The sequence below is a fragment of the Phaenicophaeus curvirostris genome, chromosome 6 (genome assembly GCF_032191515.1).
Source record: "Phaenicophaeus curvirostris isolate KB17595 chromosome 6, BPBGC_Pcur_1.0, whole genome shotgun sequence".
NCBI lineage: Eukaryota > Metazoa > Chordata > Aves > Cuculiformes > Cuculidae > Phaenicophaeus > Phaenicophaeus curvirostris.
In genome coordinates, this window is record NC_091397.1 from 6,934,599 (window position 1) to 6,960,844 (window position 26,246).

Consider the following 26,246-nt stretch of genomic DNA (forward strand, 5'->3'; position numbering starts at 1 on the left):
TTCACTTGCTTTTTAGCTTTTCTTAGAAAAGGGTTTATTTGCTTTCCGTAGCTTAAGCCTCACAGTAGAGGGAGCCCATGGCCTGCCTGCTTCTGGCACAGGGCTGGCGCTGGTGGGAGCAGAGGAACTGACAAATTCATAGAATCATAATTGAGGCCTTACAGCCGCTGCTGGAAAACTGAACATCCATGTGGTGACAGTTTATTCTTACCCAGCATTTATCAGTGGGGAAATGAGGGCTTAAACTTCTTTTAGGGTGAGCTTGGAGGAATGGGGGCTTGGCCTGATGGACTACAGCTCCAGGAGGGGATTTTTTTCCCTGGCTACCTTAGCCAAGGACAGCAAAAAGCAGGGAGTGATTACACTGTTAAGGAATTATTTGTATTTCATAATTGCGTATCAAGGCAAGTGCTGTAAAAATTGAGTAGTTTTATATCCTCACAGAGGGTTGAAGTATTTCTAAAGCCAGCAATACAAGTGTCTGAGGGAAGAAACAGCCCCAGCAATCATAATATTCCACTTCTCTGCACGGGAGCACTGAGGAACCACTGGACTGATACAGAGTATAACTAGAATATACAAAGGAATTGAAAATGAGAAAAACATACAAAGCAATGCGTGTAGTTGTAATAAGTAGTAGGTGGGGAAACACAAGATTTATTCTTTCCTTCAGCCAGAGGGGTTCCCAAACCTGCTGGCATCCCGGCATTGCCTTATGCCTGCCCCTGGGCAGGCTCTGAAGGCAGCATAGGGCTTCACTGGCGGTATTTCTCCTCTTTGAAGTGGCTTGCATAGCAGAGTGGCAGTGACAGTGTAATAAGTGAAGGTTTGTCCTTGGGGGAATTTAAAATTAGCACCGTAAGGGGCAGCACTTGTCAGAGGAGCCGTTCCTCAGTGATGTAAGGCTGCCTTCTGCTCCTGGGAACTGCCTGCAGCTTTAAGTGATCGGCAAGGCAGGACACAGGGGCTCAGCGTTTTAAGTTAATTTTGACCATGCATTTGAAGACTCTGTGATATGTTTAGCAACAGGCAGAAGTGGTAATGACTCATTAATTCCACTCTTTAAGGTCTATGTCTATTAAATCCATTTGCTAATGCTGTGTGCAGCTGCTGTATGGCCAGATAAGCTCTCCTGTCAACCGACTGCATGCAAAGTTTTAAACAAGAAGTGTAGCCCAGGCCATCTGTGCAGCTCTGTCTGTCTCTGCTAAAGGCCTCCTGCTTAGCATTGACCTCGTAAGCAAAACACAAACAGAATTAGCTGCATAGCAAGCCCTCACCCCAGCAACCAGGAGCCACCGTCTCATAAACATTTCCCATAGGGCTGGTACTGCGCTGTGACGACAGGACCAAGAGGTTGACGGTGGAATTAAGTCTACACCATGCAGACCTCCCAAATTAGTCTCTCCTGGTAGGCATTTCACATAATTAAAATGCTGTTTCCTACTAAGTGTGGAAACCTGCCGGGCAAGAGTGAACCAAGCTGCTCAGCAAGGCACGTAGGAGCAGTGACGGCCCTAGCACAAGGAGGCAAGGTCACAGTTTCAGAGCAGGGGTCTTCAGTGCCTCCTCAGTGAGCGCTGAACCAGCATGTGGGGCTCTTTAGTCACCTCTGCTTTCCCTTAAGCCTGACCTTTGGTTTGTGGCTGGCCGCTCCTGGGAAACAGAATTCTGGGAGGCTGGTGCCTGGTAGGAGGCAGGACAGCTCCACCGCATGCTTGTCTTCAGCCCCAGCAGTGAGGGAAAGGCAAGAAATGTTTCCAAAAGTATGTTTATTTTGCTTACCCTAGTCCATATTAACTGCTGTGATTCAGCAGCCAGGCAACTCACCTCTAAATGAGAAGGAAATAAAAGCTAGGCAGCGAGATGGCCATAGATGCCACATGTTTATTAGTCCATTCTAAAAAAAGAACACAGCATTTTTATTTTGCTGTAGTACAGAATAAATAAAGCCATAAAAATAAAAACATGTGGTTAGATATTTATGTACTGGTTCTACAAAGAGTGGTATCTACAGATAGAAAAATATAAGAACCCTTGTTTATTTGTGGCTCAGTGGTTATCAGAGAGGGGTGAACCTGGAAAAAGACTGGGAGAACTTCTCTTGACTTTGCTTGTCTGATGCTACCAACACCCTAGTGACCAAGGCCAGACAACCACATAGAGAGGAAAGATAACAGATCTAGAGCACCCAATAAATCATCCTGGTTTGTTCTCCTCTTCTTTGTAAAATACAATTTGACATTCCCAGGAGATATGAGAACCCTTCCCCAGGGAGGACAGTCCAGCTGCGGGCCAGGCTGCCCAGGTATGGTGCAGTTGCCACTGTAGACCTGGTGCCTAATGAAGAGCTTGCACCTTCTGCCACGAGGAGGCCCTTCAGAGGAACCGATCAGGAGCTTCCCACCAGGGAACAGAGCCTGGGGGTAAGCAGCAGCTGGAAGCACACACCCCCGCCAGCATACAGGGGACACGCTGGGGCCACAGATGCTTCCTTTGCCAAGTGTGGGATTGCAGAAGGTACAAAAAGAGCCTGCAGGGTTGCTGGGAGGAGGACAATTGCTGAGCCTTGGGACAGTGACCTCTGTACAAAAGGTCAGAGGTTTAGCTTGTTCTAGCTTATATTTTGTAAAAATTATTTCTGTTCTACTACTCCCAACTTTGCAGTGAGGTGCCCAGTCTTGCCTAAACTTCTCCTGCTGAGCCTGTGTTTAGCTGGTCTGACCAGCAAAACACAGACCTGACAGGCAGCTGAGGAAACCAAATTCATAGTCATACAGCAGGGCACCTTCCATTTCTGCACTCAGCCAAACAGGGCATGTGAGGGGGCAAGAGGAACAGGAGAACACATCTCTTGTTCAGAACCAGATAGGCAGATGTGCGCAACGCCTTTGTGCCAGAGGGAACTGGAAACAAGCGGCTGTTAAGTACACACACACCATCAGGTTTGTCACCTGAACCCCACCGTGGCCCCTCCAGACGCCAGCATTGCTCAGCTGAGCGTCCTCCACAGCAACAAGATCTGAGTCCATCCAACAGTCGCAGAGAATCCTGGCTCCTGAAAAAGAAGTGCAAGCAAAGCCATTCCCCATCTCTTTCCAAATTCTGTTTTGCATGGACACAGTGGTGCAGAAAACAAAAGGTTTGGCTTTGGTCACTGACAGAAAGTCCATTCTGGGCAGTCACATGAGTTCAACGGCCTCGTGTTCCCCATTTTCTTGCTGTACCATACAGCCGACTTTATTGTTGAAGAGACGAGATAGGCTTCCCTTCTGAGAGCTCCTGCCTTGGCCAGATCTCTCCTTCTTCAAACGCCGCTTATTTCTCTTGCATATTCCCCGGATGTCCCAAATCCTCAGTGTGCCATCGTGGGAAGCTGTGTAGAGCAACTCATTGTGGATCTGGAACAACAGGCTCACATTTAATACCAAACTGCACAGCTCGGAATCTGCACAATCAAACTCAAAAATCGGAGCAAACACAGCTTGATCCTAATACTTAAGGCCTGACAGCTCATTGCAAGAGCTGGTATAAATTATCGCAAAAGCTGCTGAAGTGGGATGAGATATTACTAAGTCAGGACTCGTTTCTCAGCCACTTCACAGAGCCATAAAACAGTTAAGAGTTATTTATAACCTAAACCCACTAGAAAAGCAAAAGGGAACTAAACTCAATGTCAGAGTAGGCTGTAGCTGGGAATTTCTGTGCTGGTTTCACACAGCTGGTTTTGAAGATGAAGCTTAAGGAGGCACCAAAACCAGCATCAGTAGGCAGTGGAGGGGTTCAGGAATGCTTCCCTTCTCACTTGTCTTCTTCCTTTGCAATATATTATAGATACAATTCCTGTTGGTTCTTCTTGTGAACCTGCAGTAATTTAACTTCTATTCTCCATGTAGTTTCATTTCCTTAGTGAAATGTTTGCTGCCATTGGTAATGTTCCAATTGTTCTCATGCCACCCTAGAAGTAAGCCCTCAGTATTGATCATCTTCCCCTTCCTGCATCAGGCTGTCCATATGGACACTCGCAGTCTCCAGAGGCAGTCGTGACAGCGAGAATCCCACCAGCAGTCTGGCTCACACCACCACAGAGCATCACACATGCACTGCACAACCACAGCCCCCTCATCCATATATTTCAGATCATACTACGGTCACCACTTCTCAGTCCTCTTTCTCTTCCCAGGATTTTTTTGCCCTGTACACTTGGAAATAAAATTACAAAAAAAAAAAAAACCAAACCAAAATTCAAAGTTAGGCTTTGGTCTTGTCAATGTCAACACTTAAGAGCTGCACAGAGCAATTACATCAGTCATCACCCAAATACAGCTGGGTGACCATCTGCTACACAACCAACAGGTCAATACCCAAGTGTTTGTAGTGTCAGACCAACCAGCCACTTGCTAATTCAGAAAAACACACAAAAGACAACAACATTTACATCTCAGTACGCTCGAGATCAACTCCAAAAGGAATTTTGTTATCTCCTCTCTTTTTCCTTTTGACTCTCAGCCTGCCAGAAATACCTAGTGTCTCCTGTATTTAAGTAAAATCTTCATCCTGCACACAGCTTTTACTGAGATCCTGATGCAGAGAGATGTGGACTCTTAAACACATGAAGCATCCAAGGATTCAAAATTTCCCCCCCAGGATTCCTCACATGATACTGATCTTTGCATTGCCACCGAGGACAATTAATTCCTCTCCTTTTAGCTTTTAAATGCCAGTATCACTTGAGGCTAGACAACACACAAGCAACTCATTAGGGACTTTAAGCCAGTGGCAGAGACTGTTCCATGTGTCAGCTTGGAACTGCATCATCTTTAAGGTCCCTTCCAACTCAAACCATTCTGTGATTTTATGAGTCCATTACAGTATTTTATATGAATGTTTACATACAGCATGTGGAAATAACCCCTAGCTCTTCACTAAGATCGGAAAGGATAGTATGCAGTAGTAGACTGTCGAGGGCTAGGGGGATAATGCTATAAATCATTCTGCTTGGCTAAGGAAGAAACTTCTTTTGCACCTACAGCACCACAAACACTTATCATCAGTGATGGAAGGGGTCTCATGAGGTCAAAGTCCATTCCCTGCCTCTACACAGGATCAGTTACATCTGTTTCTTTCTGACCTGAAAAAACCTCCAATCACAGACACAGGACCATCTCTGGAGACTCACTCTGTGGTTTCACTTATCCTTTTTATTACTGAGCGTCTCTACAATTACAAAAGGAATATTCAAGTCTTCATCTTACCCTAGAACAACATCCAACCCAAGACACACAGAGCAGCTAACCACATTAATTCCCACAAAACAAATGTGGGAGCGATCAGACACACAAAATCCCAGCAAACCCCTTTCTGACCTGGATGGAGTTGATGATGAACTTATGCCCTCGAAATATCTTCTGGAGGACGCCACTCCTGGAATTGAAAGCTCTTGCACAGGCGTCACCGCTTCCTGTGAACACTGCAAGGCAACCACACGACACGGCGCACGGCCAGATGTGAGCAGCCACGTAAAGGTCAGTTTGTCAGAGTTCATAGAACTAGTTCACAAAGGAGGATGACGTATCATTTCTAGGCTCAATTCTCTTCTCAGTTACAGCAAGTTCAAATTGTTTTCATTTTGCTGACCCCAGCATGCTTGTTTTCATTTATATCTTTCAAAACACTGCACTGCCTTAAGCCTTAAGTTCCTAAATACATCAATGTTCACTCCACGCACGCTTCAAATATCTAGTTCTGTTCTTCTCTTCCACGTGTACTTCCCTCCCTCAAACATGCCTCAGTAAGTCTAAGCAGGCAATTTATCTCAAGTCTGGATTACCACTAAGCCTTCCTGTTTTACCATAGTCATTTCCAGGTTTCCACTCTGTATCTTCATCACTTCTGCTGCTGCATCAAGCAGCAGACACATCTGTAGAGTGGAGCTGCAAACCACAGCAACCAGCTCTCACACTGATTATATGAATTTGGCTTTAGTTTCCTTAAACCATATCCTTTCCCTCACCCATTTTCAACCATAAGCTTACTATGAATGGGTATGGATGTCTCTTGAAATAATGCAGTTAAATCTTCTGTCCTCAGAAGTGAGTAGGCAGCTCTATAAAGAAGCTTTATAAATTCTTTCAGTGCAATAGATTTCTTCAGCTAAAACCTGTAGCTTAGCATCTCTACATGCTGTAGACCTTTCAAATGATTCATGATCCACGCTGTCTTTATTTCAGTACGACACGGAACTACTTCAGAATTCTGGCTATACCTCATGTATTCTATGTGTTATATTGTACATGTGCTGCAAGAGGGGCATTTGGGGGTATTTTAAACTAAATGAAGCATGACCAGGGATTTTGGCTGCTCATCAAGTTTCCTTAAGGTATCTTAAAGTGTTCAAAGAACAATTTCTCAACACTGAAGTGTGACTAGAACCCCAGAATTGCTCCATCCAGAAACTGTAAGGCAGTGTTGAGTATTTAGATTTTCTGCTTAGCAATATGCTGAAATAGGAGCACATTTGTGTGCTTTTAAGAATTACAAATTGTCTTTGTAAACAGTCACTTTCCTTCAATTAACCCAAACTCCTCGAGTTTATCTAGAGGTAAAGATTTCAGAACTGCATAAAGCAATACATTCACTGCTCCATGTATTTCAGGTCTTTGCAAAAACCGTTGAAAGATTTTTCCAAAATCAATGTGCCTGAAGGCAACGGATACCTTATCTTTTGGAAGAAGCAGGCACTGGATTCCTAAAGAGAGGTGAGGAAATTATTACAGCAATAAATTCAGGATTACAACAGGAGACGAGAAAATAGACTACCTACTGCCATCAGCTTTTCAGCTTCAAATTAAACAGCAGGAGGCTGTGTACTTCCTAGATGCACCTTCAAGATGTGGAAAATCAATGTCCTTTTATATAGGTCACTATAAATTCAATTGCCAACACAATCCTGAAGAAGCATCACAACCTCTTCTGCAAATGTGTAACAATGATGTAAAGGAGGGAACAAGGTACAGGGTTTTTTTTTTTTCCAGTGAATGGTAATCACTTAATACTTCTGCACACATGCAGAGAGCAGGAACCAATTAAGAGCTGCTTTCACTATGCAGCTGTCAGCTCAGTGCAGCTATCACTGTCAGGGTTTTGCTTTTGACAGACACCCTTTATGTTTTTTGAACTGTCACTCCAGATTTAGGAAGTCTCTTTGCACCTCTAAGTTTCAAAGGAGAGCTGTTGATCTAACCCAGATTTAGCATTTAAATATATTCTTATACATACACTGCCTGCGAAGCAAACAAACAATAAAAAATAAGATCAACAACCATTTTTAGTTTTTGCTTAAATTTCATAGCTTCCTGGGGGGGAGAACAGGTTATAAACCTTCCCTCGGAGTTTTTGCAACATGAAAAAATATAAACAGCATTAAATTTTAAATGACTGTGCACATACTGTAGGAGAGAAAAAAAACAACATAATACCATTAAGTAAACTAGATTGAGAACCAGCTTTAATATTCCCCATGCTATTAATTACAAAAGCAGACTGAGGAAAGCCACTAGAAACACATTTTGATGGTTTAAAGTTCAGTTCCTAGAACTGTCTGAACTCCCTGTATATAAAAGCCATTCTGGAGACATACATCTGTTCTTCCTCTCTTTCTTCTACTATATTTTCCTCTTTAGAACATAAACTCTTTGGGGCAACGAGCCTTTGGGTACTGATCAGATAACAAACAACAGAATTAAGATCTTCTAACAGAAAGTTGCCACTTCCCAGGTGAGATTCTTTCCTTGTTTTTGTGCTGGTACAAACGCAACATAAACCAAAAGAACCATAATTTCTGTATTTTGTCCACATTTCTGAAAGACAAAGAATAGACACACTGTGCCGATCTGTCTCAGCAGGACAGCTAGGATTCTAAGTGACACTAGCTCTGACATCTGATATCCGCTGAACAGGTCTTTGTAATTCTAAGTGAAACAAAACTATCAAATACTGTGTAAACAAGTGATCAATGTACTACAATAATGCAAGCATAGTATATAAATTAAGGGGAAAGGTCCTTTTTCAAGAATTAAAATGCATCTAAATTCTATTCAAACATGTCCCTAATATTTTTCCATGACATTTTTTCTACTCTTCAAGTGGAACAATTCAATTCTCCTTGTTTGACTTTGTTAGTATTTTTACATTTGATTTAAAATGAGATCTTAAATAACTCTGTGACCACATCTCTCACACTATCAGGATGTTCTTCGCAGGTCTGACTAAATGCAAGCAATATTGCCTGCATTTTAAGAAAAAAAGAATGTTAGGGAAAAATAACACGTGTGTGGCAGGGACAGGGCAGTGGAATGAGAGGGAAGAGAGAGAGCTGCAAAGCTGATGGGGGTGGCAGCAGATAATGGGACTTCCATTTGAGCCTAAACTTACTTCATGATGGTTTTAGAAAGTCTAGTCAAATCTGTACTGGTTGTATGACAAGCAGGATCAACACCAAAAAAATGCAGCTCTGGACGTCTCATTAATGAATGAAACAAGTCTCTCCCTCTTCCACCCAGGCATGAAGAGTCCTCACTGGATCAGGCCAGCTTCAGTTTAGAAAAATTATCTTGCCTTTGGGTAGTCTTGATGAATTCAGTGTTTTGTTCTGCATCTTTATAATTAAAAGGGGGAAAACACACACACTAATCAGTATTTTGCTTGCCAGTGTTCACCCTGGATTAAAATTTCTGGTTTGTTTCCCCTACCCTACCTGCTTGCATCTTTAAGCAATAATAACACCAGGGTGCAGTGTAATCTCAGACCTTTTCCCCTTCAGCCAACTGCAAAAGCTGAAATCAGCAGAAATTATGACCTGCAGGTAGGGCAGAGTGGGGTAGTTCTGCAATACAGGTCAGGAGAGCTGAAATTAACCATAAATTACGATCAATGGAGAAAAGTAGTGCTGTGGGTCTAATGCTGAAAAGAGGAACTAAAAGCCTTCCTGATTAAATCAGGATCTACTATGGGCTTGGTTTCACGTTAAGTTTCCAAACATAATTAAGAAATCAATTCAGTTACTGGGTTATAAATGTGGTCAGACAGCCACATCTAGCGCGGTGCTGGACAACCACCGTCACACTGTGACGTGCGGTACTTGCTTGTGCAGGTACAACTCCTCTAACAGGCAGCACCTGGCATTTGTCAGCCATATATCACCGTCACACTGAGCGAGGAGCCAGAGGGGGGACCAAGGCCCAAATAGCAACTATTCATTTGGGGTAACACGTTGGTTTCATAGCTGAGGTACAGACACTGAAATAGGAAAGCGCTGCAAATTTCTAGATTAGTTTAAGACAGGCACCATCATCCTGGTCACCCTGAAGGAGGGAAGTACTTGTTTGGGAAGCAAATGAAGGCACATCAAGTCTAACATCAGTGTCAGAGTAAGACCAGGATGACACATAGAGAGGTTCAGGCTGATAAGAACATAGGCGCAGTCTTGTAACTCAAACGCAGAAATGCAGAGATGACGTGCAGAAGGAAAGCCAGCCAAGAGAGGGATTTAAAAGAGGGAGGTTTCAGAGTTGGAATATACTGTTATGTCAACAACAGACAGTTATGTAAAGCTACCACTATTAACAGGAGCACTGAGAGTAGAGGAACCAAGTCCCAAGCATTGGTAAGGCAAGCAATACTTGGCTACTGCAGAAAGGTGGGTTGGAGAACAAATACATGAAAGAGGACAGATAATGAGAAAAGAACATGTGGAAAATGAGTCTAGGAGAAAGAAGAGTGAGCACCTGGGATGTGATTCTGGCTGAGGACAGTCCATGATGCAGTACCTACAAGCAGCAGAGGCAGGCACAGGGCTGCACATCCCGCAGCAGCACTTGCTGTCCCTGAGTACGCAGGAGGAGCAGACTGACAGACATCATCGGCCTAGCAAGGCTAAACCATGGCTTTACAAACTACCCACAGATAGCTCAGGGTATAGGCCACTTCCCTTGGTAACAGAGATAAAGCAACTGCCTCTTCATTTGCCAGAAGAGGGATGTGGAAAATGTAGGGAAGATCTAAGCTTCCCAGATGGAACAGTACAGCGGATTTTGATACTGAACATTAGCATGCTGGAGTTGAAAAAGGGATAATTTCAAAACCTTCAGAATTACAGCATTCTCTATTGACAATCTTTGATCAAAAAGAAACATCAAAAAGGAGACAGGGGTTTGCTGAACATAGGAAAGGCAACTTACAGATCCCAGCGTGGTATTTCAAAGTGCTAACGCTGTGTTTGTGAGCCTTGTACGTTTGGATTCGCTCCCCAGTGTCTACTAACCAGCACTTCACTGTCCTGTCCGCACTTCCTGAATACAAGTGCCGATTCACTAGCTGAAGGGAAAAGAAAAAAACATCAGCAATAGTCTCTCAGGCATGTTCGTGAGAGAACCACACTGAAGTGACTCATCCCAAGCCACCATTTCCAACTCAACAGCCTGTTACAAAGAACAAAAACTACACCTTGAAACAGAGGGATGGTGAGCAAAACCAACCTTCACGATCGCATCTCCCATTGACTTCTGGGCCTTAAAAACAGCTCCCGCATTTCAGAAGATGAAAAAAAACTTAGTCCATCTGCTGGTGCAAGCAGGCAGGATTTCAGTGAGCTTAACAATGCTAACCCTACTTCCATTATTAGTTTCATCCATACAGCCTCAAAAACACCCCTGCAGGGTAGTTTCTGCAAAGCATATTTGACAAGAAATCTTATCAGACTGTAAGTTTTAATTACAACAAAAAATTCAGAACTATTTTGAGTCGCAAAAAAAAAGAAGTAAAAGAAGAATAAAATCTTGCTCAACATAAACCAGGGCTCAGCATGATTACTCCTCACAAGCTCAATATTTGGAAACAGTAATTCTTCCTTGAAACTGTTTTGTATCTGCAATTCCACAAGTCTTTTTAGACTATGTTACTGAATGATTAAATAATTATCTTTCCTCACACAGGTTTCTAAACATCTTCAACAGATCATCTTCTGCTGTGTGTTTAGAGCACCTCTGCCTATAAATCCCAAAGAACGGTGCCTCATGACACACGTTATCCTGTACGCTGTGTGAACTCACTTGTGGGGAAGATCAGTTTTTATTCCATACAGACACGACAGAGAATGACAAAAAGAAGGACTGCAGTGGGGAAACCTGGACAGAGAGAAAATAACTGACCTGTGCAAGACTATAAAACCAGCCAGTACACAGCAACAAAACTACCAAAGCCTGGCAGCTCATCAGAGAAACTTGCCCCAGCCCAGAGAAAAATCTTGCATTCCATGTCCATCTAATTAAAAGAAACTAAAGGTTTTAACAGACATTGTTACGCATGACTCTGATTGCATGCTCCTCCGAGCAGAGAATCAGCCCAACACCTACCCTCTGAAGGCAGTATAATGAAGGCAGGCAGTCACTGCACGCTCCCACAGCAACCTGTGGGCTGTAGTTCGAGGTTAAGTTTCATGGACTTACAGCAATCTCTGCATGAGTAAGGACACCTTGTCTGCCCTCCAGACACACCAATCAGAAGGTTCAAATGACCAGCAAGGCACTAATCCTGTACGCTTCTCAGGTATCTCCAGGAAACCAGTTGCAGAACACATGTCAAACCAGCTTGGAGTCTTGCTATAAGTCACTTTTAAGGCTCTGGTTCTTCCACTGCCGTAGATTCCAATAAACCTTCAGTCCCCACTCTTTGCACACTCTGTAACTGTAAGGCTGGAATGCTTTTCACGCTCTTTTATCTCCATTGCCACACGAAAAAGCAATAAAACCATTCCAAAAAGGCATCATAAGTGAGCTTTGTGCAAAAAAATGTATGCACCGTGTTACAACTACATGAAATAAAGGTATTTTAAGATAGGAAACACAACTGTGACGGGACTGTGCTAACCCATGTGAGAAACCCATGCAGACAGACCGAGACGGTCACTGGATGCAGCGCCCAGCAGCCCAGCTGGAGCAGCGCATGCCACACTTCCCCCAGCAGAACTTGGCCCACGGGACAGTTTTCACAGCTAAACGTCAAGAGCTTGTAAAACACATACCACTGTTAAAAGTCGACAGTACTTTAAAATGTCACATCCTATTACTTTTCAGCTGTTTTAGGAATGGCATTAATACTACAACTCCATGAGGAAAGAGAAGGAATGACCAGCAGCACTAATGAAAACTGAGTGCTACACAGTTAGTCTAAGGAAGGTAACCTGACTTTTAATTTCCAGGCTCAGCCTGAACAGGCACGAAGAGCATTGTCACTTTGCACCTGCTAAATGGAAGAGGATGCTTTGAGTTGAGATCCTCCTGCATTGTTCTTAGCCAAGTCACTGCATTTCTTTTTCAGACTTTTTGCTAGTAGCATCGACCCACCCACTGAACAAAGGAAAACACTAAGTTAAAACCTCCTGCAGATGAATGCCAGTCTGAATTAATGGTACATTAAGTTACACTGCTTCGTTTCTATTATTAAGTGTGTGTATAAATACTGAATTGAAACAGAAAAGCTGCAACTTGCCTAGATTTCCTCATTTACTAAATATAAAAACATGTTAAGTGATGTGGGATTACTCAGTTAATTTACAGCACCAGCAGTTTAAGAGCTATAAAAGCTTCCGATGCTCATTCAGTGATCTGGCAAGATGGCCGGCACGCCAACCACCTTCATTACATTTAAAGCCTCTGTACTACCCAGGCTGCCTCATGATCTACTTTTATGCACCTTCCTCCTCCTCACCAGTTTAAGCAGGTGAGCACAGCAGCAAAGGATTCTCAGCCTTGCCTGGAAACATAAATACTAACAGGTTAAACAACCTACTGGATGCCACAGACTAAGCCTGCAGCACAGCCAACAACAAAACCCAGTGCAGGCTCCAACTGTCCCACAGCCTCTCATTTCCTCTCATTTATTTTTAAAACACAGAGCACGTAATAGTTATTAGTGGAGAAAGCCATCAATCATAGAATCATAGAACCACTAGGTTGGAAAAGACCTTTAAGATCATCAAGTTCAACTGTAAAGATCAAGAGCTATCAGCTCAGGCTGAAGTTGCAAATCAGATCTGCCTTCAGTGACATGACGCAGACATCACCTCATCTAAACTGATGCAGGTATCTACAGCTAATAGAATCTCCTTATAGTCACTGTAGTCTAGGGCACAATTCACCTCATCCTGAAGCAGCTGTCAGAACAGAGCACGCTTTAAAACTCGCTATTCCTCCCCCTCTGACAAGGATAAACTTCTCAGCTGCAACCATCTCTATCAACTTCAGTGAGATGACTCCTTCACTTGACTAAAGATAGGTCTAGTATACGACTTGGGTCCTACAAGAATGCTGGGGAGGAGGCTCTTGATCAGGGAGTGCACAGACAGCAGGAACGGTTTAAGCTGAAAGAGGGCAGATTTGGATTAGGTGTTAGGAAGAAATTCATTACTATGAGAGTGGTGAGGCACTAGAACAGGTTACCCAGAGAAGTGGTGGATGCCCCATCCCTGGAGGTGTTCAAGGCCATAGTGGATGGGGCTTTGAGCAACCTGATCCCACGGAAGGAGGCTCGAACAGGATGATTTTTAAGGTCCCTTCCAACACAAAGCATTCTATGATTCTGTGATTCTAACTCCAGTCAAAGCTACAACCCCTCAGATATCTACATTTAATCAAAATAACAATCACTATTGCATACTGTTCCCCTAGCCAAAACACCCTACAAGTAGGCCCCACGCTTTGTTTAATATTAAATAAATACCTTCTCTGGTTTATAGATGAGGAGCCATGATATAACACAACTAAAGTACATCCAAAAAAAAGACTTCAAATTTATAGCATCCTAACTTTTGGCAGCTCAAATCCCAGAGTACAGCCCCGATTTGGGTGGCTGATCCAGGCTGCATCCATCCCTTTCTATAACGCACAGGAAGCATTACATGCTTCAGGGCAGTTGTGACAAGCAGCAGTGAACAGTATCCCCAAAACTAGTCAAGAGTATATGAAATCCAGATGGGATTCTGTCTGAGAAGAGCAAGAGAGAGGTACCAATTCAAGCAGACCCATGTCAAATCAGTATTTTTAGTCCAGAGCTGTCTTCTGGAGTGTGGAAACGCCATCACACTGGCTAGGCACAGGTCACCTCTGCTGTGGCATCAGTGGAGGTCCTAACGTGAGCCAGCAGCACAGGTCTTTGGCTCCCATAATCATTTTTCTTGAGTCATGATTGTACTGAAAACTATCTAAACAGCCTGAAAAAGAGGGACTGGAACATGGTTACTCTGCCCAGTTCCAGACAGGTTCACAAAGCACTGATTTCCAGTTAGTTCTGCTGGCTCTCCTTCCTAGGACTTTTGCTAACCAATATATGCTGGCTTGGCTTCTCCTATCTACTGGTTATGGGACTCTCCAAACAAGCTGAAATCTCCTTGGTCTGCAGAGGCCATTTAACTCAGATCCACCCCCATGCGAACCTCCTCTGGTGCAACTTCAGGCCATTTCCTCTTGTCCTATCACTAGTTACTTGGGAAAAGACTCACCTCACTACAACCTCCTTTTGGGTCGTTGTAGACAGAGGTAAGGTCTCCCCTCAGCCTCCTTTTCTCTAGGCTAGATAGTCCTGGTTCCCTCAGCCACTCCTCATCAGACTTGTTCTCCAGCCCCTTCGACCAGCTTCACTGCCTTTCTCTGGACACGCTCCAGCACCTCAACGTCACTCTTGTTGTGAGGGGCCCAAAACTGAACAAAGGATTCAGTGGGAGCTAAGCCTCCCTGCTGCCAAGACTGTCACCAATTTTGGGGTATGCGCATCCAGGCACAATCATTTTCAGCAAATACTCCGTGTGCTAGGCCCCCAGGTCCATAGCTACTGGGCTTTTCTAATCCAAAGTCTCCAAACCCTTACCCAATTCCCTAGGCCCCAGTTCTATTCTTATTAAAGAATTTAATTTTCTTATGATTCAGAAGGAAAAACATAAAATTTCACTTGATAGATTTTCCTGGATATACCCGAGTCTCTCAACTCTTGGTTTAAAAATGATCAGCAGAACCAGTTACATATCCTAATCTGCAACAGCCTGGAGAAGTGATATTTTCAAAGCCGTATTTTCCTTGGCTGGCTTTTGAGAACTTCGTTCACTTTGGCTAACAGCCCAACAAAGCTCCTGACAAGGAAAGCGTGGCGAGGTGAGGACACCTGTAGCAGAGCAGACAACACAGAACAGATGTACAGCTCAGATACTAATGAGCTGAGTGGACATTTCAAACCCAAGCATCTTCAAAAGAATTAAAAACCTGAGAGAGTCAGATGCCCAAGCCTCAGGCCGACAGAAGAAAAAACACTGCATTGATACATGTAATTCCAGACTGTTCTTTTTTCTCATTACTCTGAGGGATTTTGCTTTGAACCAAATGAATAAATGAGACACATGAATGGAGAAAATTTGTCTTAATCCTCAGGCCAAATTGCTGGAGATCTGCTATTCCGTGAAAAAGTTCAATCACCCTTGCTTGTGAGTAGCAAAGTAACAGCAGTAGCAAAATACAAGTTAGAACCATATCACAGAATCACTGAGGTTGGGACAGACCTTTAAGATCATGGAGTCCAACCATAAGCTTAACACTGCCAAGTTCACCACTAAACCATGTCCCTAAGGTTGTAAACACTGAAGTAGTTACAGGTTTCACTATTAAAAAATGCCATTTTTATGCAAGCCTGATCTTGATTGCAGCCCCTGACACACCATGGTTTGAAATAAAAAAAACAAAGTGATCACACCTAAGGCTGGTCTCTCAAGACAATCACAACCCTACTGCTCCACAAGCTTGGGTGAACTAACTATATACAGCAGCTTAAGACAATTCCCACCTGTATTAATGCCAAAAATATCTGCAAAAGAGCTGTTCAGCAGGTATTTCAACCTTACAGGAATGGACTCTCCCAATTAACCTTTGCTGTACGGAACAATTCAACCCTCATCCAAGGAGAGGCAACCAGCTCTCCAAACAGATTTGGATGCATCCTCTTTCTGAAGCCCACTGCACTCGGACTGGTTTTAAGGAACTTCAGGATGAGTTCATACCAGCAACCACATCTCTATCACCAGCTTACCCTTCACATGAGGGTCAGTACTCTACAATCTGCCAGCTGGGTCCTCTGTTCACAGCCACTTCTAAGTTAAAAATCATCAGCTCAGACCAATCTCGAGTTACAACTATGTAAGCCTTCACCGAGTTAGACTTTCAGGATCCCATTCAAACCACATTCATTTTAATGAGCTAACAAACTCCCTGTGGGCAAGAAATTGCACTTTTTTTTTTTTCCCTGAGAATCCATCTAGAATGAGCTCTCTGGCCTGGCTGTTGGAGAATGTTTTTCCACTTCTTTACTGCAGTGCAAAGTAATGGCACTAGAACCACTTTTCTACTCCTCTAATTTACATCTTCACCCTGTGATGAATTACACAACAAATATAAACTCAAATTACACAGAATATGCGCACTTAATTTAACTGATATGACAAGGGGAAAAAATCTGTCCTGTGATCACAACAGTTAAGCACAGAAACAGAGTTCAGGCAATGGCTTTGTTCAAAGTATTCTTTTCTTCTAGTCAGCTTTAAAAGGCAACTGAAGGTAACGGTCACAACAAAGGATCTTTTGCAGAAAAACTAGACACAAGTCCTTGCCCACTCATGTTCATTAAAAACTCCTTTTGCAAGAGAGGCGGTTTCTTGCAAGAATGTTTGCTATAGGATCCAAGCTAAATTCCAAGCTGGATCATTTCTCTCTGCCAGCTTTTGGCAGTACAATTTTGATAAATAGTCAGAGGCAGAACAATCAGCAAAGGACAAAGCAATCCCTGTGAACAGTTTGCAAAGCCACTTTGGAGACATTTAGAAAAACACACAGAAGTAAATACTTAAGTCAGGGTTATTCAGCCTATTGCAGGCAGTCACATTAATGAAAATATATGTTTGATTCTTAATTGCAAACACTGGCCTTTAGCCAGGCCTGACATTTTTAAGTGGAAGAACTAGCATGAACTGCATCATTGCACCCAGCTCACCCTCGCGTTTTCCCACCATCTCCTACAAAATCTTATCATTGGCTCTCAGATGAAGAGGGAGCACTCTGACAGCTGCCGTCCCTTGACTGTCAAACTATCAATGCACTGCAGGAGAAACAGTGAAGAGTTCTGGCTCCTCCACTGCTGGTTACCTTGCCCAACTATCAGAGTGAAGTAGCCAAGGCTGCCAATGTGCCTAGCCTGCACATGATTCCCTCTGCGGATAGAAAGCCTCCTGGCAGAACCTCTGCAGTCTAATCTAGATAGAGGGAAGAAGAGAAGAGCGGTATTAGAATAAGCTGGCACCTGCAGCAGAACTACTTTGACAGCAGACCACATGCAGGCAGTTCAGCTTGTTTAAATTGCCTTTAACAGACTGACCCAGGACAGCAGGACAAGCCCTGGAGAATATCCAAACACCTCACCCTTCACTCCACTGTCTAGGACCAACAAGGACAGGGAAAAAGAGAAAGCTAAAAGCTCACCACCAACAATTCCCATTCTGCCATGTTAGATCAGAGTTGCTTTCACGCTCCTCTAATCTATGCCAGCTGGCAACAACATCTAACAGATCTTCAAGCAACTGAGGAACATTCAAAATCCAGACATGCCTGTGGCATCACCCCTCTGCTTTTCACACACCAGCACTGCAGGAAGCAAGGTTGGAAACAGGGGTATGCTTTATGGATATCTACCCAGAAATGCTCCTTCAGGAAGCTCCAAGAATTTCCACTCACTGCTACAGCAATACTGTTGGTATTTACCGGAAAGTAATGGGGGAAAATATGGTCTCAATATCCAAATTGTTCTTGATCTGTGTCCAGGATGAGAGATCACAATGAGCATTTCTAGAACTTTTTGAAAGGTCACCCTCCCTTAGGGATCTTTAAGTAAGTAAAACAAAAATAAGCCTTTATCCCCCACCCCTTTATTCTCTCCACAAAAGCACTGTACCACCCAGAGAATAGGTAAGAGTCTCTAATTGCTGGTACAAACTCGGCTCCTCCAGGACAGGGGAGTGAAAAACTGACGTAATTAGCAGCTCACTTCTGCCCTGAAAAAAATGAACTATTGTCAACAATTAAACCATCTGCTGGCTACTGTGAGCAACTCACAACCACCACCTGAAAAATACTATCCCAACACAGGGCTGCAGAGTGCAACAGTGTCAACTAAGAAGGCCAAGGCAAAAAAAAGGCTCCAGGAGCTTTTTGAGGAAAAGAAAACAAAACAAAAAAAAAAAACAAAAAATCCACTAAATAAATAAATAAAAAACTCTATTCATGAAGTTTCCCTTCTGTTGTAACATCTTTGTATGGATTCTAATGATTGACCCCTTTCTAAAAGAATGAAAATACCATGTTGGCTGTGCTGAGAGGCAGCCAAGTGGAACAGAAGGGCTAGTGTGGAACCCAGTAAGGAAGAGGGAGGAATTAGGGAAGATCGACATCTTAAAGCTATTCAACAGCAGTACAGTGACTGCTTAAGCTGGGATGAGTTTTAGAGGCCTAGAGACTAAATGCTCTCTGTGGGCACAGTTATGTTCCTCAGCCGGACTCTTCTAGCCTCAAACATCAACTGGTGATGAGAAAAGTAAGGGGCTACCAGTTACAGCTAGAAGAAGATTTGGCTAGGACCGTTGCCAATGCAGTATTGGCAGCAGTAGTCTTGTGTACTTTTGAAATGTTCAGGTCTTCCAAATAGATGTATTGGTTTTGCTTTTCCTCTCCCCTACAAGATCTTTGTTTAAAACCATTGTTTAATTCCATGCTCACAAGCAGAAAAGCATTGCTCATTCTTGAGCATTCAAAGAGCATAATTGAATTTCCCAGGCTTCTGGGAGAGGCTCAAGCCAGTTTTGTGTAACGATTTTAGCCAGAACTCAATTAAATTAAAGCAAGCTTTGCTGTTGCCAATCTCTGCCTTGGAGAAGAGTTACAATTAAAACAGCAAAACATAGCGTGACACAAAGAGCAGCAACAGATTTACTTGAACATCCTCAAAATACATTACCACAATATCATAAAAACAAGCTTTAACACCAAGAATTTACCCAAGCAAGACAAACATTACTCCAGGGCAACATGATTTTGTGAGATCTGTTTTCCTTTCTAAAACTGAAGGAAAACAGAATTCCTGCAGTACTACTAGGTTTTCAGTCTGCAAGTGTCAGCTCTGAGTACCTTCTTTAAAAACAAAGGCAACATTTGTTAAACATCTATAGAAAAATACATACTGTAGCCTCTGTAAAAGAAAAATACTTATGGATGACAAACACAAACAAGGAGAGCAGTGAGAAAAACTACTGATATTAACTTTCAAACACATATATTTAAAAACATTTAAGGTTTGCTGACCTGAAACTAAGTTACTGACCATCACATAACTTCCTTAAATAAATCATTAGCATTATCTGGCAGATAATGGAGTGCACAGGGTGAGCGTTCGTGCAATAGTTACCCTTTTCTGTCTGACTAACGTCCTCTCCTCTGCAACATTAACAAAACTGGCAGCGTTCATCAGAAAAAGACTGCAAACAGAAAAACAGAGTATAGGTTTTCAGGTCACATTGAGCTTTTCCCCTTCTCTCCTTCACTATTTCCTGATTTCTCTCCCCCATGCTCTACTTCTCTTTTCCATTTTCCTTGCCCGTTCTCTCGTCTTGGCCATCTCCTTCTCCCTTTCTTTTCTTGAATTATTTCTGTGTGGTTTTGAAAGCAGGATTTCTTTTAGCTTTATGCTTTCCTATTATCTTTTGCCCACAGTTTTTGGGTTGGGCTTCGGGGTTTTTTTTAAGTGATCTGGTTTGCTCTGTCTTTTTTCCCTCCCCTTTTTAAGTCATCTCACCCTGTGCCTACTTGCTCAGGTTATTTTTGTTCAAAGTCTGGTGATCCTGTGTATACAATCCTGCAGTCTTCCCAGCCAGCCTGCTCATGAACTTCAAGACCTAGGAGGATTTAGGTAGATCCTGAGCTAGAAGTTAGAACAGGATAGCCACCAGAAGCCAAAAGGACACCACGAAGTGTTTCAGGTAAAGAGAAGTTGTCACAAGACCACAGCACACTAGTATTTTGTTATTACATGAATGCGTAAGCTTACCATTTATATCTGTCTCAGAAGAGCTTCTTTATGAACGAAAAGACAACAGAGACCCCCCAAGAGTTAGGATACAGACACACACCTTGAACAGCTCTTAAAGAAACCGCTCTTCTTACCTCTAGGCAAATTACTGATCCTTGATGCTCCTTGAACACTTTCAACTGTTCACCAGTGACAATATTCCACGTTCGAATGGTATAATCCGTGCTGCCAGAAAACAGCTCCCTGTTTGGTGCGTCAAGTGTAAGGCATAAGACAGCCCCAGTGTGTCCCAGCAGAGTCTGGTAGCAGCGCCCACTGGACACCCACCAGACCTTCACAGTGCAGTCGGTGCTACCTGTCACCAGGAGGTCTCTGCTCACTTTCTCCTCCTCCTCCTCTTCCTCCTCCTCTTCTTCAAGAACATCCCTGGAGGAATAGTGAGCTAGAGTCAGGACACAGTTCCGATGGCCCCGGAATTCCTGGATTTGTTTCTCCTTGTCCACACTCCAACAGCGGGCTGTCCTGTCATAAGAGCCACTAAAGAGATAGTCTTTGGCAACCAGGATCCTGCAAAAAATTCAGTTTGCATGTATGAACAGCATCATTCTTTTTACACAGCCATTTTTTGTCACAATTTCAACGCCAAGCACACTGAAGTTCCAAACAGTAGCATGAACACAACACACCTAACACACGTAGCCCCAGTTCAGCATCCCTGTTTAACACACATTGGTTCTGAACTTTTTTATTTAAAAAAATAAAACAACATAAAAACAACAACCAAACATCAAATGCTCCCCTATTTCTCCTTTTAAACTTGAGACCTCTTATTCAGGTACAGCAATGCAGACGTTTTAGCACTGTAAATTTGGGTATTTGTGTTTTCCTAAAATCTTCTCCAGCAGCACCGTCATATACTTTCCATTAATTTACACACACTAACTAAGAGTTTGTTGTGGGATTTGTTGGGTTTTCTTAAAAAAATTAAGCCATTGTTGATAATTATTTATTAGTATACCTTTAAAAATAATTATTTATGAACTGACCTATGAAAATAGCTTGAAATTAAAATAACAAAAAAATACATTCCAGGAACCTGAACTGTAATTGAGTTCGCAAAAATAATCATCCTTCCATCAAACAGAGAGAGTACATGGAAAAAAAAACCCCACACACCTAATTTCACCTAGACCAGGACTTCAAAAAAAAAGTTACAGCAAGAGCAGCCCACTTATTAGGGAAATTACAACTCAAGAATTCAACCCACTAGGCCTTCACAATAATGAATAATAGCTCCACAAAGATATAACAACAGAAAAATCTCTACAGTTCGTACTTCCAAAACAGAAATAGGGAACATTGTAAGCTGACTTCTTTGTCAGCCAAGTTTGGTCCTCAGGAACCTTTCAAACTGGCAACAAAGTCTTATGAAAAGGGACAATATTTCCCATTTGCTGATTCAAGCAAAAATCAAGCCAGTGCCAAAATACAGACAGAGACAGCCTTCCTAACTATCTACAGAATCTAGCTCACATCGTATGTGTTTTCAGTTCAGTAAGGAAGAAAAAACACACCCACAAAAAAAAAAAGTAAGGCAAGAATATCAACCTTCGACTGCTTTATTTGCCATTAATTAAGTCCAGCCCAGCTATTAAGAGGCACTTTAAACTGACAGGCCAATCAGTCATGCACAATCAGCTTAATATTAAACTTCTTTTGCACAAACAGATATAGTAATTCTAGAAAAAGCCCTGACTTTATCCCTAGTATTGACACAAAGGCTTGACGTGATGTTTTTAAATCTATTTATCAGAAGCATCTGTTATCAATTGACTAATTTCTTCTGGAATTTCATTCCCAGCTCTGGATTCAATTCCCCTGCTGTGTGCCTTTCACTTCGCTCCTATCTGCTGCCTATGGATGTGTCAGCACTGTTGCTAGGAAAACTAATCATTACAGCACAGAATACGCATAGCATGAACTCAAAGGTTTACACAACCCATTTTATTAGCGCAGTAATGGAGAATTGCAATAAAATGACAATATATGTGGTAACAGATCACAGGAACACAAGGGAAGAACTCCACAGCACCAACCTGTTAACAATCGATGTGTGTCCTCGGTAAATGGCCAGGCATTGACCTGTCATCACATCCCACTTCCGAATAGTATGATCTGCACTACACGTGAAGGCGGCCTCATTTTCTAAGTGGCAAAAGGTGATGTAACTTTCATGTCCTAGGAACAACACAGGAAATAAATTCAATCATCGTGCACGCAAGCACGACAGACTGGTCCAGCTCTTCACCCTAACTAAAGGAAAATACAACAAACAAATGGACTGAAAATCGAGTTTTAAACGCATCACCATGCTCTTCACATTTATGGATATGTATAAAACACAACATTTTTGATTAACAGCAGAAAACTCTGCTTCAGGGATATAAGGATTAAGTTAAAGAGTAAAACAGTACAGTTCTATCCATCAGGCAGATCATGAGCTAAATTAATATCAGAATAATAAAACTCAGACTATTGAAGTTTAAAACCAATTAAAAAATGGCTTATTTTTTTAATAAAGAAATGCTTTTGCTTCCTTCTTCAGAAGTCAGGAAAAAAAGCCACATTTTGAGCCAGCCCACTGATTGTCGGGGCACAAACAGACCTAAATTACAGCATGAAACTATTGTCCAAGCAGAATGAACAAACAAAAAACATAATGGTAAAAAGTCAGCCAATTCTTTCCCCATTATGACTAATAACATGAATAAAACCCACAATTTTCAAAATATCAGTATACCTTCAAGGAAATGACACAGAAAGAAAGAACAAGAACACAATTACTTAGAATATTCAGGGTATGCTGGGATTCTACAGTTACAATAAAAATAGACCCATCCGCTACTCTGAAAGTTTCATGCTGTGGAAAACAGAACAATGCTAGCAAAGAGGAATCAATATTGCAACCTTAAGCCTTTGTTGTTGCTTAGCTAGATGTACTCTTTTTCTTGTATCACTGCACACAACAAATTTAAGAATCACCTTAAGAGTCAACTTCCAGGTTTGTTCGTGTTCTCTTGTGTGAAGCTGTTTTCACCTATTGAATTGTTGGGATAGTATCCTGCACTCTTTTGTTTTAATTTTGAAGACTGTAAGCTTTCAAGGTCAGAACCGTTTCCTCTCAAGAAACTATCACAAAAGAGCCCCAGAGACTGGTTGAAGCTGGAAGGACCTACAGTGGTTTAAATAACACTATTCTCTGACAAGAAAAGAAAAAGTATAAGGGCAAATTTGATTGAATGGAGACAAATGGACAAAGATGTTGGAAAACAGAATCATGTTCTAAAATAAAGAGATGGTAAAAAAAAACTGAGGGAAAGCATACTGCCCAGTAAAACACTTCATTTCACTGACAGCAAAAACCAGATTTTATTAGAACTCCTGCAGTTCAAAAGCCTTAACGTAGTTCAAAAACAAACCGGAATCCATGTTACAAACACACATCTTGTTTCCTCTTAAGCAAATCCACCAGATGTGAAAAATTAAACAGCATATAGCCCATAAACGAATTTATACCGATCCTTACATTTTTGTGAAAACTTTTATCAAAGCAGTTTAAATGGGACAGGTTTCAACCATCAGCATTTTCCTCACAGCATCATGTAATCCTGCTCTGAGAAGATCAAAAAAGTATCTCAGTTACTGCACCAAATTCTGTCAGTCAGATTTTAAGCCATCAGTAATACTTAAACCACAAAAAGGATGCCAAATCCTGCTGTGGTAGCCAAGGTCTGGTTCTGGTCTGGTCACAAGCAGCCACCAGAGGAGTCTGTTGGTTATGCTGTGATAGAAGCTTCAAACTTTGTTATAGATGCACGTTTATCAGTATCAGAGCTCGCACAATAAAAGTTTACCTAACTGTGCGAGTGCATAAATATAAAATTCATACAATTATCTGATTCAAGAGAAAGTTCACAAACCATCTAGCCAACCTCCTCCAGAGTTTAGCCCAAACACTAGCAGCACACAGGCCAGATTCTGAGTATTATACCAATGTATTTCTCTTTCTAGTTAAAATGTTAATTCATCATTTAAAGGGATTTCAAAGTCTAAAGCAAATGCAGTGAGTTTTCCAGGAGCTAGAATCATGGCAGGATGTGGGGGGAAAAAGACAATACTCCATAGTTTAAAACAACCAAGAAAACAAACAAACAACGACAGAAGAATCACAGAAATGTGATTTCTTCTTTGGAAGAAAAAAGGATCAGAAAATCCAAATGTAAGAGCTTTTTCCCCCCCATTTTAAAAGAACATCAGTGAGTGAGAATACAAACTTCTTTAGTCCGCATCTGACTCCGGAATGACTGCACAAGTTTTTCTCCTCTTTTTAATTATCGAGATACTAGTCTAAGGATGGTTAAGTTTTGATTAAAATACAAAATTAATTTGAAATTAGAAAGTCCAGCAGTTAAAATTTCTGAGGGTGCAATGTGGGGGGTAAAAACCAGCCTATTTAGTAAGGTTTCTTTCCAGACTTCTGTGTCAAGAGGTTCTAAAGAAAGACGGTCTGGAAAATTAGATGATTAAAAGGACGAAGAGGGGAGAGGGCAGAGAGGGAGGGAAGAGAGGAAGGGAATAACAAAAAAGTCCAGATTTCATCAGGGTGCAAAAAACAGAGGGTTTCCATAAAGAGATGCAAGTTAAACAACTATGTTCCACACCCAAAGATAAAAGGATCCATGCAGCCAGTAGCCCATGTAACCTGGTTTGGGTCGAAACAGCTCAATAACATTACTCAAGAAAACACAATAAGCATGATGCTGGCTGCAGAGACTAAAGGAGCCCGTAACATGCCGTGTGGCCTGTGCCAGGCTTTGGGCTCCAAACGCAGGCAAACAGGAGCCCCTGTACCTTGGAAGTGGCCCCGGCACTGGCTGTCAGCGGTGCTCCAGAGCCGAGCGGTGCCATCCTCGCTGCCCGTCAGCAGCCGCTGCCCGTCGGGGCTGAGGCTCAGCCAGTTGATGCCCCCTCGGTGATCGGTGCAGACCTTGACGGCCGAGCCGCCGTTCCCCATCCTGCGGGTCCCGGCGGGTCAGATCGTGGGGAACGGGCGGCCCCCAGGCTGAGCTCGGGACCCCCAGCCGCGTCCCACCGACCATAACCTCAGCTCCCAGAAACCATCAGGGTGCTCCAGGGTCCTGCGCAGGGACACAAAGGAGGAACGAGAAGACATTAGATCATTCCACACACACACACCCCCCATGGATACATCACTTGCTCAGCCAGGGCGTGCTGAAGCCACCCGGCACCCCTTTCTCCCCAGGAACCGAATCCCCGCGGGGGCAGGCGGCCCCTCAGCCCCCGGCTACCGGGTGCCCGCTCCGCACGCCGCTCCGAAGCGGTTCCGAGCCGCGATGGAGAGGGAGGGCAGCCCCCCGGGGTCCCCTCGCGGCTCCCAGCCCTCCCACACGGCTCCATCTCCGCCCTCCGGAGCGGGGGAGCCTCCTCCCGCATGGATGGATGGATGGAGCCGGCGCGGGATACCCCCCTCCTGCCTTCTCCTCCATCCTGCGGGATGCCAACCCCCCCCTCCCCCCATCCCCTGTCCCACGGGAACTCCCCTCTCTCGCAGCCTCTTTCTCCCTTGTGTGATATTCTCCCGCCCACCCCCAGCCTTCTCTCCATCCTGCGGGATCCCCCCAATCCCTTCTTCCCCTCGGGCTCCCCCCCATCCCTTCTCCCCCCGGGGTCCCCCTCATCCCTTCTCCCCTCGGGCTGCCCCCCATCCCTTCTCCCCTCGGGCTGCCCCCCCATCCCTTCTCCCCTCGGGCTCCCCCCCCATCCCTTCTCCCCTCGGGCTCCCCCCCCATCCCTTCTCCCCTCGGGCTGCCCCCCCATCCCTTCTCCCCTCTCATCCCACCTCGGGGCGGTTCTCTACCCCCAGCGCCGTCCCTCCCTCCCTCTTCGAGCCGCTCCCAAGCCCCCCTCCCCGGGGCGGGGAGACTCGCCTTTCCCCCCACCCCCGTCCTTCCCCCGCCGCTTCCTCGGTGCCGCCGCTCCCCGCCTCGCCCTCCCGGGACGCC

At 43.5% G+C, this 26,246-nt stretch overlaps 1 protein-coding gene across 3 annotated transcripts; it reads right to left on the reverse strand.

Annotated features, from left to right (window-relative positions):
* Nucleotides 1-1,870: 1,870 nt before the first annotated feature.
* Nucleotides 1,871-25,629, reverse strand: WDR86 (WD repeat domain 86). Of its 3 annotated transcripts, none has more exons than XM_069859286.1 (7): nt 25,533-25,629; nt 25,075-25,361; nt 22,260-22,401; nt 20,298-20,730; nt 10,239-10,374; nt 5,367-5,470; nt 1,871-3,401 (listed from the first exon to the last, which is right to left on the reverse strand). In XM_069859286.1, exons 2-7 carry the CDS (start codon nt 25,235-25,237, stop codon nt 3,183-3,185), a joined length of 1,197 nt encoding a protein of 398 aa, XP_069715387.1. In that variant the 5' UTR covers nt 25,238-25,361; nt 25,533-25,629; the 3' UTR covers nt 1,871-3,182. The 3 variants fall into 3 exon arrangements, with proteins under 3 accessions (XP_069715387.1, XP_069715389.1, XP_069715386.1); XM_069859288.1 differs by lacking the exon at nt 25,533-25,629 and having other exon boundaries at nt 20,298-20,406; nt 20,491-20,730; nt 25,075-25,507; XM_069859285.1 differs by lacking the exon at nt 25,533-25,629 and having other exon boundaries at nt 25,075-25,505.
* Nucleotides 25,630-26,246: the final 617 nt, after the last annotated feature.